General features: G+C 40.6%; 1 protein-coding gene across 1 annotated transcript in view; it reads left to right on the top strand.

Annotated features, from left to right (window-relative positions):
* Positions 1-14,954, top strand: part of CDC123 (cell division cycle 123) — a 52,922-nt gene that overhangs the window by 18,819 nt on the left and 19,149 nt on the right. The window contains exons 6-8 of the mRNA XM_075552376.1: positions 1,068-1,174; positions 10,526-10,574; positions 13,518-13,593. Of these exons, the coding sequence (XP_075408491.1) occupies positions 1,068-1,174; positions 10,526-10,574; positions 13,518-13,593 (232 nt within the window). The remainder of the gene's footprint in view (positions 1-1,067; positions 1,175-10,525; positions 10,575-13,517; positions 13,594-14,954) is intronic.

Here is a 14,954-nt window from a genome sequence, read left to right as displayed (position 1 = left end):
GCCAGCTGTCAAAAGACCTGGCAGTGTGTCGTTCTTTTTTGCACGTGGGGTCTGGGTTGGAACCAACTCGAAGGCACCTAACAATAACACAAGTGCTTGTGCTTTCTTCTTCTTCCATATTTTCTTTTCCTTGGAGTTAATTTTTACCTTAATCAATTTTATGGTTTTCTATGTCCACACTGTTGTTTAAGTGGAGTGCAGTGTGTATATTCAATATGTCATTGATAACTAAGAGTCTTTTTATTGAGAGAAAGTATAAGAAATTATTGGTTTACTGTGAGTCCTTCAACAGTAAACCTTTAATTTCTATAGTAGCAATATTTTTCATTATTCCGTGCTCGTTGAGGCTCCCCACTTACAGTGGGTAGGCTTTTGTGGCGGTTGAAGTTATTCGTTGGTTATTGAGCGCCTGTTAGGTGTGAGTGCCTGCTTCCATGCAGTATGGATGATTGGATAGCTTTTTGCAATTATTTTCTTAAGATTAAGGTGCTGTCCTATGAGGTAGATTTTAAAAAATAACATCTACTATTTTTTAGGCATTTTTCAATAAACTTTATGAGACAATCACTATTTAAAGTTGTGAGGGTTCAGAATAACTCACTTCCTTCTTTTCCACACTGTATAGACGTGTGTCTTCATTGCCCTTGTCACCAAATGTCCTGTGTTCCACTTGTCATTTCCCAGGAACAGGACGACGGGAAAGGACTTCCTTTTCCTTGGAGAGTAATTCTTCAGCCTGTTTCTTCATGGTCTTCATCCTCTAGTGCAGATGTCAGTGGTTGTGACACTTTGTTCCCTCTCTTTCCCCATCAGTAGGAAAAACATGCAGTGTCTGAGCCTGACCTGAAGGGCGACGACCTAACATCTCAACATCATAACTCGAGTGTCTGTTAGCAGTGTGATTCCCGAGCATAGTTTGATGTTTGACAAGATAGCTTAATCTCGTGCTTGATTTTGTTGTTAAGCCCTCCAGGTCATAGGCATTATCAATTTGTTTGTAGGCTTGAGTTTCATCCATAGCAATTAACCCGGAGTCCATATTAACGAGCATGCGCTTTATCATTTAGGATGCATACTGGATAGCAATGAATAGCTCTCTGAAATGTAAAACCCTCAGCGACATCTTTCTGCTTTTCAAGAGTTCGGATTTCATCACTCGAGACTTTACTCAGCCGTAAGTATATGTCTCTTGTTCTTCAGACCTTGTGCAAGGTTTTATACAAGTGAAATACAATCATGTCTCGTATTATAAACAGCAGTTCCATATAACAACTCTTTTATGTTCCCAGATTAACCTATTTTATTTTCTGTAATTCTTTTCTTTTAAATGTTATAAAATGAATATCCATTTGTATCAAGTATTTCATATCTCTCCATGCATTGAATACTTCAGTAATTTTTTCCTTATTATAAAACTAACATATGCTTATTGTAGAAAAACAAAATCAGGGTCTGTGTTAGTCCAGGTAGACTAGAGAAACAAGTCCATAGAAACTTGCATATGTGTATAAGAGAGTTTTACATTAAAAGTAATTGTACATTAAGAAAGCATCCCAACCCAGTCCAGTCGAAGCCCATATGTCCAATACCAATCTATAAAGTCCTCTTCAGACTCATGAAACACATGCAATGATGCTGAGTGCAGGAAGATCACAGGCCAGTGGGTGGAAAGTGTTTGGATCCAGTGGTGTTGTAAGCATCTCAGTGCTGGCAGGGGTTTCCACGTGGCTTCTCCAGCTGCAGGGCTACATCAGGGTAGGTCCATGTGGCTTTTCCAGCTCCCAGGGCTTAGCGCCATGTATGGGTCTTGTCAATAGAGCGTCTCCAAGGGAGTAAGCCAAGAGAGAGTATGTTTCCCACCTCCAAGAAAGAAATACCAGATTTCCCAGAATTCTCAGGAGAAGGCCATACCCACACAGAGGCCTCATTGGCTATGATCTGATTGACAGGCTAGACTCCACCCCTACACTCTTGATCCGCAAATTAACCAACGATTATATAACTACCACAGGGCCCATCGTTAAACAAAAGAGTAACATGTAAAAGTACCCACGCATGATCATATCACAATAAATATTTCTCTAATTCTTTCTGTGTATGAGTATAAAATAAGTATCTCTGTCTCTACATATTTTTTAAAAACAAAAAGTGGGATAATGTAGTTCATATTGCTTAGGAGGCTGCTTTTGCACTTAACCCTATCTAATGAGTAGCTTAACCTGCCATTCAAATTCACTGCCATGGAGTCAGTGCTGACCCATAGTGACCCCTGTGGGTTCTGAGACGGTTTCGTGTAACTGCTTACAGGAGTAGAAAGCTCAGTCTTTCTCCCTCAGAGCTTCTGGTGGCTTCAAACTGCCAACCATGCGGATCACAGCTCAACTCATAACCACTACACTCCAGCGCTCCTTCGCCTACCTTGGTTGCCTCAGTCCTAGTTTCAGTGGTGATATGACTGCTCCACTGTGTTCCCGTGGTATAACCTGTGTGGCCAGTACTGTGTGTGTGGGCACTGAGGTTAGGTCCTCATTTTGAAGATTCTGTACATTCCTGCAGTGAGTATCCTCGAGCTTCATCTTTGTGTCCTTCCTGAAGTGTACTTCCTTAATCACTTCCTTCGGGTGCATTTCTGGAAGTGGAATTGCTGTGTTTTCCTCCTTTTGCCAATTGCTCTCTAGCCCAAGAGCTCGGGTGCTGCCCCCATGGTGAGGAGACTGCACTTGCAGGGCTCTTTGTGCTGTTTTTAGTGGGTCATCAAAAGAACAATTATTTTTTCTAGACTCCCCATCTTTCCCATAGTAAGCAATCACATGATCTCAGTTGAGTCTTTTTAGGGACCTCTCTTATAAGACATATCACAAACTGAAGAAGCTAAACAGGAGAACCAGGGTGCAAAAACTGCCTACGTACTGCTCTCCTGCCCTCCTGCCCTTTCCTGCACTGTAGTTCACCCTCACCTCTGTCTTCTGTCCTTCGAAGCCAAATAAAGAAGTGCATTACATGCTGCTTGCACACTAGCTCGGATCTCGGAGTCACGTGGTTTGAGTGTTATACAGGCAGGCCCGGGTTAGACATGTCTGCCTTACAGGCCACGCCCATGCGTCCTGAAGTGTTATGTAAGTCTGCTCACTTTGCAAGGATTGAATCAGCCCTGCGTGCAACATGGTTTTCCATGACGATGACCTTTACTCCCGCACGTGAAGCTTTTAGACCATTTGGAAGACTTTGAGTCTTTATTGCACTACAGTAACCCTAAATAAGAACCATGTGCCCCGCCTGACTTAGCAAGTCTGATCTAAAGGCACTCTTAGGAATGAATCTTAATTAATACAGGTTGATGACACACCTGTGGGGTACCAGCCCCACAATCAAATGGGTCTAAAGGGCAGTTGTGTGATTGAGGGGTAAAATTAAAGCGACATCAGACAGGATCAGGGCCACCATGACTTCCAGAACTATGTCCTCTCAGAGAGAATATATTTCCAACCAAGGCTTATGTACTCTTGGGGGGCATGCACGCCCCCCTTATTACGATAACCACATGCATACCAAAGTGGGCTGTCCCCTGACCCTAGAAGTCTCTGAGTGCATAGGAGGAGGAGCCTCCTACCCGTGCCAGGGGCGGGCAGGGGAGCAGTTGTCAGCGCCTACAGAGCAGTAGCACGTCTGCCTCTGGAGTTAAAGCGCAGACCACATAGCAGTGAGCCAGGCGCTTGGAAGAGGGAGCTTTAAGGCGGCACTACTGTGGGAGGACACAGTGGGGCACAATAGGAATTATGAGAATGTGATTGGGATTCACCTCCAACTCACAAGGGTGAAGGCCTCCCTCCACCCCAGAAACCCAGCCTACCGGCTTCTTGCTCTATGAGAATAAAGGACTCATCCATAGACACTCTCTTCCCATTGTCCGCTCCCCACAAAACCTGGATGTCCGTCAACTTCCCAAACTGCTGAGAATGTCGACTTGTAGTGCAGTTTGTTCCACCAGGCCACACTGTTCATCAAGCTTTCTATTTAGAGGTTCTGAAACGATTGTGTAACAGTGTGCAACAAAAAAAGGCCTGATTTGTGGCAGACAGGGAACTGGTTTTGCCACCACAACAATGCACTTGCTCATGCAGCCATCTCAATGCACCAGTTTTTGACAAAAACCAGCATGCCTCTTTTGCCCCATGAACCTTACTCACCTGACCTTACTCTGTGGGACTTCTTGTTTCTACGAATAAAGAGGGGCACGAAAGGACAGTTGATATAGAAGAGGTGAAGAAACAAATGATGGAGCCATCAAACAGATGAGTTTGAAAAGTGCTTACAAGAAAGAAATTGCAGATTTGACAGATGTATTAAGTGTCATGGAGAGTACTTTGTAGGGGTCTCCTGTGTCAGCCAGTCTGACCCACGAGAGGAGGACCGTGCTCTTTTTCTGCTGCCCCTCCCCCCTTACCAGCATGCTGTCCTTCTCCAGGGACAGGTCTCCTGACAACATGTCCAGAGTTTGTGAGATGAAGTCTTGCCATCCTTGCCTCTAAAGAGCATTCTGGATATTCTTCTAAGAGAGATTAGTTTGTTCTTTTGGCTGTCCCTATGCTTTCACTGTTTTTCCAGCACTGTAATTCAAACACATTGATCCTTCTTCAGTCTGCCTTACTCAGTGTCCAACTTTCACATGCTTATGAGGCAATTTAAAATACCAGTAATTGCAGTAATGTGATTCTAAAAGGTCCTTGTAGTTTGATTTCATAAAGGCACATTTTTATCTTTTCAAATTCCTCAAATTACAAAAGAGGTTTTATTATGTATACAATTTTGACTTGGTTTGCAAAGAAGAAAACAAAGATTTTACAGTAAGGATTGCAAGTTAATAGAAGACTGACTACAAACAGTTTACACACAGAGGATTTTACAAGTGTATATTATTTAACAGGGAGTCAGGAAATCTGGCATTCCAAGTGTTAATCAGCGGTCTGCAAAGGTCACCAAAGACCCACCCAGGTGCTTTCAGTCTGTCTCCTTTGTCATTCTCAAGATACTGGCCTGGGCTTTGGTCACAAGATGCTGCTACCATTCCAGGTATCACGGGAAGACACCAAAAATAGGCACCGGTTAATTTCCTCCCATTCATCTTTCTGACTAGACATTCCTGGAAGCGTCTCAGGAGATTTCCTCACAGTGTTTGTTAAACACTTGCCCAGCCTAATCTAGTGTCTTATAAAAAGAAAGAATTGCCATGAGCATTTTTAAATGTTACTATACACCAGAATCACCATAGATTGCTGGGCCCTGCTCCCAGCTTCTGGTGTGTAGACTTGGAGTGGGGCCGAAGATAAGCCTTTCTACCAAGTACGCAGATGATGCTGATGCCCCCTTCCCGGACTACTGCGAGTAATCAGATATGCATCTATTAGGGAGGAGATCTTGAAGCACAAGTGCTTCCATTGTTTGAGCTGTCAGATTCTGTGGAAGGGTGATAGTGGGGTAGACAACCAGCAAGTGTCTTCAATAGTTGTTATTTGGAATAGAATATTAAGGACCTTCCCCAACTCCCCTTCCTAATGGTACAGTGGCTATGCTCTGGCTACTCACTGTAAGGGCAGCGTTCACAACCACCAGCCGTGGGAGAAAGACGAGGCGATTAAGTAAAGAGTCACAGTCTTGGAAACCCACACAAGCAGTTCTGCCTTGTCCTGTAGGGTTGCTAAGGTTTGGCATTGACTCGGCAGGGCAACTGAGATGAGATTCTTCAAGTGGCGATTATAGACAGGAAACTTTAAACTGTGTAAGTTTGAAAGTGATCCATTTAGCATACTCTGTGTTGTATTTGCTGACTGAATTATCTGCCTAGCTGTCATCATTTTACGTGAGCCACAAAGCGGCTGTCATGAATTATTTCATGGAGTGCCACTTCAGTATGTCAGAGCATGGGGGACCAGTGACCCTGGTATTCATTTGATTGAGTGACAACTTAAGTCTATTAGTTATTTCTCTGTGGGACTTGTGACAACAGAGGAATAGATTTGCCTATAGGTCCACACACTTCACCTGCTTTAGTGATTTAAATTCAGCTACAAATTTTTTCTTAAGGTTATAATTAATTATTCATCATAAAATCCAGTAGGAAACAGTCACCAAACAGTATATAAATGGGCTTAGCAGAACCTTTTACCTTGTGATATATACAGACCACTTATTTGGAGCACATCTTTTCTCTTTAGATTGTGTTTTAATTTTTATCTCGTCCCATTGGTAGCAAGTAGATTCTGACTCACAAGTGGCCCTTTATAGGGTTTTCAAGCTGTGAATCAGTATAGGAGCAGATAGCCTCATTTTGCTCCTGCAGAGGGGCTGATGGGTTCGAACCATTGACCTTAGGGTGAAAGGTCCTATGTTTTCCTAAACAGCAATCAAAGCTGCCATCCCAGAACTTGGATACTTAATGCTTCCCTGGCACTGAATTCTGTTTTTCTTTGGCTGCCCATGATTACCTCGCTTTTCTTTTGCTTATGAGTTGTTTACTGTGAAGTACAATGTAACTTTTAATTTCTCAGAAAGCTTATCAGTGAGGATTAAACCAAAACTAAACTCATTGCCATCGAGTTGAAGCCAACTCACAGTGCTCCTGTTAGACAGGCTAGAACTGCCCCATGACTTCCTCAACTGTCACTCTGTGGGAGTAGAAAGCTCCCTCGCTCTCCCGTGGTGAGGCTGCCGGTTTGAGCTGCTCACCTCTCCACTCGAAGCCTGAGGCACAACCACTGCACCGCCAGGGTTCCTCACAGTGAGACTTAGCCCCTGGAGAACACCCAGGACAGTATGCCTCTGAAAAGCGGTGATGGTCTTTGGTTTTTCCTGCTTGGAAGGCTTTCCTGGTAATGTTTTCTATTTATGATGGCAGTTTTATTTATTTAAACATTTTATTAAGGGCTATACAACTCTTATCACAATCCATGCATATAGATACATCAATTGTATAAAGCATATCTGTACATTCTGTGCCCTAATCATTTTCTTTCTTTTCTTTTTTTACATTTTATTAGGGACTCATACAACTCTTATCACAATCCACACATATACACACATCAATTGTATAAAGCACATCTGTACATTCTTTGCCCTAATCACTCTGAAAGCATTTGCTCTCCACTTAAGCCCTCTGCATCAGGTCGGTGGCAGTTTTATTTATTTAGGTTTTGTTTCTGGTATCTTCGAGTGCTTTAGAAGGAGCCCTGGATTGGAAGCCCAGAGGCTCTGAGGGAGGAAGGAGTTGTCGCCTACTCTCCGACAGTCGCATGGCTGGCAACCCTGTGTTGCATCCTAGGAGCTGGAGTAAGAACCCTGGTGCCCCGTGTGTTGCTTGTTGAGCTGCTAGCCGCAGCGTCAGCAGTATGAGGCCACCAGCTCCTCTGCAGACCGAGCAGGCTTTCTACTCCCCTCCCCCAGCATTTCACGTGCAAGGTTTGGATTATCCCCGCGCCTGCATTACTTTAATGTGACATGGACACGGCAAAATATTTCATGGTTTCTATTAAAATACCTACGGTACCTTTTCCGCTAGTATTGTTTCTACTACTGTGTTCAGTACAGGAGACTGGTTTAAGGACTCTTGGTGTTTTGCCTTAACCTGAAATTTTGGGGGCATTCATTTTTAGGAGAAGTTAAAAGTCCATGACTTAGTAGTACTCATTTCTTTCTTTTTTGATTTTTTCAACCTACTTCGTCAAGAATGTAGACAAATTCTGAATAGTCACATAGAAAACATTCTTCGCAGCGTTTCAGCTGAGCTCCCAATGTGTTCCTGGTGACCTTTCTATTGGGTCCTACCCTGATGGCGTAGTGCTTTCTGCTCCTCTCAGGAAGGATGTGTGGTCATCTGGCGAATCATCTTAGTAAGAAAAAGCCTGTGTAATCACTTTACATGTCCAATGTAGATCAAGCAGATCCGCTAACTGTATACTTATTTTAGAATAGCAGTAAGAGGAACAGGCTTGAAATCATAATCTGTAGGAATGAAAAGGTGTTTGAAAAAATTGGCAGTGAAGACCTTTGTTTGATAACTCCCCCTTTTGGTTTTTCTTTAGTATTTTTTAAATACATAGGTATCAAACCTCTATCTACCTTGTTCTTTGTAGTAGTTTAATAAGAAACTAGCCTCTATTTTTAATCTCCAAAGATTGTAGCAATCACACAGGTAAAGTTACAGTTGAAAATCAAATTCATAGTAGTTCTATTGCTATAGGAACCATTAAGATAATTCTGTGTTGTTTGTGACTCCTCATGTTTTCTCTTTTTATCTCCTTTTAGATACGTTTACAGTAAGAGAAGATAGGCAACACGTTGAACTCTTATCATGATAGTAAACTCTAAGTTTAAATAGTAACTTTTAAAATAAACGTATTTTCATTCTTATAAAATCAATGTTAGTAACAAAAGAAATTAATAATCACGCTGAGAAGTGACTGTTGCTAAGTTTTTGTAATTATTTGGTTGTTTCTGCATATATAGGTTTGTTTCACAAAAAATGATAGTTTGTGGTCCTTTTTTCCTTTTTTACAAAGTATACTATATTGTAAAGTTTTTTCTCTTGAAAAATTATTTTGTCATGCACTTTTCCATTATCATCTGGGAGGAAGAGGAAGCTTTCTACTCCTGTAAAGAGTTACAGTCGCAGAGACCCTCGGGGCAGTTTTACCTGTCTTCTTTGTGCCCTCCTCTACTCCATCTTGGAGGATCACTGTGAGTCAAAATTGACTCGATGGCTGTATATTTATTTGAACTTTGCTGTTATCATACGACTTTGAGGATTCCTAATATTTTTATTTTTTGTCTTTCATTTTGGATCATAAGGGATGTGAGAAGAATGTTTTTAGAATAAAATGTATTTATTTTTCTAGTAGAATTCCTAATAAGATGAATCGACCTTACTGAACCCTGGCTGAGGAGGATTAGCACATAGTAGTCACTCTCAAGCATTTGAAAACGTGCTAACTTCTGTGACTCGGTAGCTTTTAGGGGAGCCTAATTGCCTCTTCTGTCTGAAGTCATTGGTTTGAAGGCCTTGCTTGGGAATTACTGTCTTACAAAAGTCAGTCAGCTCGATACTTCTACCCTGTGCCCTGCTACTTTGCTTTCTGATGGTGCAGATCCAGCAAAGAGGCCTACAGCTGGCAACAGACCTCTCACAGTGCGCCTCTCTCACCCTGCCTGACGCAGCAATGTTGAGAATGAAAACCCTCCTGGTAGAAAAACCTGTGGTCTTTTTAATAGTACCTCATAGGAAACCTTTTCCTTGTTCAGATTTTGTGGGTAAGTCAAACTGTATCTCCACAAACTCTCAGACACCTTTATGAAGCAAAATGGGAAGCCAGTGTTTCTCCCATGCCCTCCACCTAGGTTCACACACATCCAAAGGGGCTGTTGCCATCTCTCAAGTCTTTCCCTAAAGAATTTTGTGCTCTCTGATTTACACCACATCAAAATAACAATTTTCACATTGTCCAGGGACTCAAATCATGCTCCTGTGAAATGTTCTGTGAGTCTTGAGAACAAAATGAAGTCTGAAGAGACCAGATCAGGGCTGTGCGGTACACGGGGCAAGGCTCCCAATGACATTCTCCTGGGGAAATGATTTACTGGTTCTGTAAAAGAGTGACTGGGTGCGTTGTCATGATGGAGATAAATTCCTTAGCATAATTTCCCTGCTCTTTTTTCACTAATGTCACTTTCCATTTTCTAGAACTTCCTCATAACTACCTTCATGACCATTGGTATCCTCTGTAACGCTCTACCAAGATTATCTCCGAATTGTTGCCAGAACCTTCTGACCATATTGGAAGCAGAACCTAGCAGTTCTTCCTTTGTGCTTTGAGTGTTCTATATCTCTTCGCTCCAGTGTTATGATTTTCCCCTCTCTCCTTCTTAGGCTTTTTATACTAAACTGACCTAGTAAACAGGAGCGGCTCAGTCTTTTTAGCATTCTCAGTGCCCTGCACAGCACTTGGCTTAACTCACGAAACAGAACTTTTACAGAGGAAGGAAATATGCTTACTAGAGGACTGTACTGGTCTAGCAAATATTTTCTTAACTGGCACTCGGAAAAAGGACAAAGGCTCTATGAACACAGGGTGGCTTTGAATGGCAGACCTATAAGGAAGCGTACAGTGAGAGTGTGTCAGGTGGCATTGCTGTGTTCGTGTCATTTAGAATCTGGAGGTAGAAAGTTTGAGATATAGTCTGGCATTGTGTTTAATCTGGGCTTTTCTGAGTCTGAATTACCTTGCCTTTTGAGGGTAGAAAGGAGATTATAATAGCAACTTCATATTTTTGGAGGCGGGATTGAATATGAAAACATTTTGAAGTGCCTAGGAAATGCCTGACACAGAATAATGTTGACTAAATGTTCATTGAATTTAAATTAGTCTCTTCTTTCTGGATGCGTTCTAGTAAAACCGTACATTCACGTTGAAATAGAAATAATAATGTACGCATATGCTACCCATATATAGAAGAATTCTCTTTGTCTCCCCTGAAGATTCATTCACTGTACCGATGATTCTCCAGATCCTTGTATGGAATATGAGGTAAGAAACTTCTTTATATCTTGAAGTTGACACTCCTAAATGAAGCTGTGTTGGGAATCGATATTTATTCTTAGTGGAATTAATGAAGTATTTTGGGTTAATTTCTCTGAGAACCGAGAGCAGTGAGTTTTAAATATTTGAAGAATTATACATAAAAAAATACATCAACGCCGCGCATATCGACTATTTCTTTATCTGACATCTCACATTTATTAGAGTAGTAAGCCATGTATCATCCAGTTACTGTAAACATTAACACTGTGCAAGCAGCCGGGTGCACCGTGAGGAGAGCACTGACTGGGACAGGGTGTGTGTCAGCCTGGCTAGGCCATGGTACTCAAGAGATTTGGCAGCTAGGTAGTGAGGTGAATTGGCACATAGTAATGTAATTTGGTAGTTATCCTCCACTTTGCGTTCTGATGTGGTAATCTTCCATTTTCACGTAAGAGTGCTTCTTGCATAAAACTCTTGTCTTTGGAACCTAATTGTTGACAGGAAGGAGTGGGTTCATAACCATGTCTTACAGAATACATACATCTATCTTTGTCTTAACCACCTCAGGAGAAAGACAGGGCTTTCTACTCCCATGGACAGTTTCTGTTGGGAAACTCACATGGGAAGCTCTCTCTTGTTCATAGGGTCGCTGTAAGTTGGCATGGACTTCATGGCAGTAAGTGTGATATATATATATATATATATATATATATATATATGTTCATACACACATGCAGAATTTACATATGTGTGTATCTGTAATTACCACTTAGGTTCAATGGACCATTTTAGTTTTTCCATCTTTCACACTTATACAAAAAACTTACAGAAATAAGCATAAACGAATAGTATGAAACTGCTTTGTTAAAATTTAGTAAGAATTTAAATGTAGGAAATCCCAATTTTATCCTACGTTTTTCTAAGTTTGAAGGTATATGCACACACACACACACACACACACACATTTCTTGAGTCCCTTGAATGTAGCTAACTGCTTGCTCTTCAACTCTCATCAAGGATCCAAGCATAGACCTTTCTTTTAGACGCTGATTCTGGTTTTCTGCTACATCCACAGTGGTCTCTCCTGGATCGTCACTCCTGCTTGTTCTTTTTCTACTTGTATTGTTAAATGCAAGTTAAATATTCACAACATGTTGAAAGATTATAATTTTATGTGGAGACAATGGCTATCTTTATTCCATAATTGCAAAATATTTATATTTTTAGACTTACCAATTAGAACTAGTCCAAGGAATTAAAGAAATTTCTTCATTGTTTTCAGCCATCTCTGTATATACATATACCTACAAAATTTGCCTTTTGACTCAGTAGTGTTGAGTGTGTAAGTTGGCATAGCATCTGTTTGCAGAACTGTTAATATGCTATTTAATTTCTTACCAGGCCACCAAACAATTGCTAGATCTTATAGGATGTATACAGTTGAGATCTTTATATATCATTCATGAGGATTCCCTTCCCCTCTCCCTACTTAATGGCACAGTGTGGGACATTTTCTAGGGTAATTAGACATTCTTGGATAACATAACTTATATGTGCATATTTTACCTAGTCTTTCACTCCTAAGACTTGTTACTTATGGTAATGCTTTTCAGCAGGTCAAATTACGGCATCTGCTCCCATAAAGATTTAGAGCCTTGGAAACTTGCTAATGGGTTACTGGTTATTATGTGTCAGAATCAACTCCATGGCTGTAGGTTGAGGATTGACATTAATACCCCCCAAAATTTTAAATATAAGAAAATATGAGGATCAATCACAATGATCAGTGTATACACCTCCTGGGGGGATGAACAACAGAAATGTGGGTGAAGGGAGACAGCAGTCAGTGTAAGATATGAAAATTAAAATAATTTATAAATTATCAATGGTTCATGAGGGAGGTTGGGTAAAGGAAAGAGGGAAAAAAATTAGGAGCTGATACCAAGGGTTCAAATAGAAAATATTTTGAAAAGGATGATGGCAACATATGTACAAATGAGCTTGACATGATGCATGGATTGTTATAAGAGCTCTGGGTCCCCAATAAAATCATTAAAAATAAATAAATAGATAATTTTTCTTCAAAAAAAGAAAATATAAGTAAACCACTACCCAGATATATCTTAATTACTAACATCTAGTCTAAACTTCCCAAAGAACAATTTACAAAAGAAAATAAAAGCAAATATTTGTCATTTGCCATTATAAAATTGCAACCATTCAATAGTATACAGGAGTTTGCATGTATTGGATAACTTTCAGTTATGAGACAGATTTATGACATGGGCTATTGGTTTACTTTAAAATAACAGGAAAACCATGGAAAGATTATAATGATATTTTGTGCTTAACAATAATTATTGTATCAGAGTAAATGTTACAGAATGATGATTCAGGTAACTCACTGTCACCTATTGAAGGCTGACTTACAAGGACCCTGTAGGACAGGGTAGAACTGCCCAGACTGTTACTATATGTCAGTAAAGAGCCCCATCTTTCTCTTGAGGAGCAGTTGGTAGGTTTGAACCATTGACCTTGGGATTAGCAGTTCAGTGCATAGCCCACAAGGGCTCCATGTACTTAAGGTAGGTAATTTCTGATACCCTTAAGGAGGTGGAGAGTCTATCAAGCACAGGGCATTTTATCACAACACACAGTTGTGAAGATTTACCGTAGTCGCCTTTGGGGTTGTGTATTCTGTCTGAGCTCTCAAAACACTAAGTGGCAAAGATACTGTTTTCATAAAGCATTTTAACAAAAAGACGCCTGTTGATTAGAATAGTAGATCACAAATACCTTCCCAACTTCTCCTATAAAGAACATTTGTTTCCTCTTCCTTTTTTTAACCATTTGATGATGGCATTTGTTCAGTACAGTGTTAGAATGGTGTTGGCTGTTAGACTAGTGAATATTCCCATGTAGCATAATAGTGTTAACATTTTTCAACAGCTTGTTCTCCGAAAATGGTGTGAATTAATTCCTGGAGCTGAATTCCGATGCTTTGTCAAGGAAAACAAGCTTATTGGTGAGTCCCGCCTCCCCCCATAAGTACTCATTAAATGAGATAGATTTTTGATGAGAATGAATACTTAGGACAGGTATGTCAATCAGTTTTAACTCAGAGGCTACCTCTAACCAGCCAACTGGTGCTGGTTCTCTGACAGCTCGGCTGACAGGATCGAGGCCGTATTCAGTGTACAGAGCAAGGTGGCGGTCTGGGCCCCTGGGACAAGGGAGGACCTTAGCCATTCCTACTTCAGATACTGAGGGTAGACTTGCTTCTTCTTAGTAGCTTTCCTAAGTAGAGCTATCACTACATTGCTTATCTTAGGCACCATGAAAGTGAAACTTTGGGTCTTTATTTCTATTATTGGGGTATTCTGTTTATTATTCTGCAAGAGAAAATATAAGGACAACAAGTGCCTTACTTTTAAAAATTCATCCTTCTCTTTTTCCTGTCATCTTTTTTTCCTTTTACTTGTCATCATTTTATCCTTGTTAAATACCAAAATAATTTGTTATTTTTTATCTAAGCATGTTTTCTATGGGGTAAACTAAGAAAAGTTATTATTTGAGTATAATCAAATTAACACTATTTCCTTCTTTATAAAAATTAAAAAAAATTTTTTATTATGGTTTGGGTGAAAGTTTGCAGAGCAATTTAATTTTCTATTCAAAAATTTCTACTTTTTTTATTATGACATTAATTGGAATCTCCTCAATCTAACCACTCTTCCTCCCTGGGTACCACATCTTTTTTATCTCTTCCTGCCTTCAGAACTTTGTTTTTGGGGCAAATGTTACCCTGTGGCCTCATATAATCGGATACTGTGAGAAGTATGTTCCTAATAGTATCACTGTTGGCTTTAAAGCTCTATTGTTTGGCCAAAATATAATCTCCTGGCCTATGTAGTGTAGTCTCAGGGGCTCCACCAACCTCTATCAGACTAGAAAGTCTGATCTGTGCTCCACCAACCTCTATCAGACTAGGAAGTCTGATCTGTTTATAATTTTGTATTTTGGTATATACTTTTTTCTCCTCTATTAGGATTATAGGGATGACTAGGGAAGCTAACAGGTTACAGAATCAGAAACAGTGAGGAAACTGGTTGGGTTTTTTTTTTCCAGCTCTGCCCACGGGCTTCCTCTCTCTGTTCCCTATTCCTCTGTGACCTCTCAGTCATGCAGTCTTTGGTCTGTGCATGACTTGGGCAAGTGTTACAAAGTTCTTTAGCACTGATCAATGACCAAACGATACCCAAGGACCTTCCATTGTGAACCTGATCAGAGCAATTGGTAATTGTAGCCAGGACTCTTCTAGTTCTTCTGGTCTCAGCCTGGTGGGAGCCTTGGTTCAAGTGATCTGTTAACCTTTGGGGCTAATCA

The sequence above is a fragment of the Tenrec ecaudatus genome, chromosome 6 (assembly GCF_050624435.1).
Source record: "Tenrec ecaudatus isolate mTenEca1 chromosome 6, mTenEca1.hap1, whole genome shotgun sequence".
Taxonomy (NCBI): Eukaryota; Metazoa; Chordata; class Mammalia; order Afrosoricida; family Tenrecidae; genus Tenrec; species Tenrec ecaudatus.
This window is presented reverse-complemented; position numbering and strand designations above follow the sequence as displayed.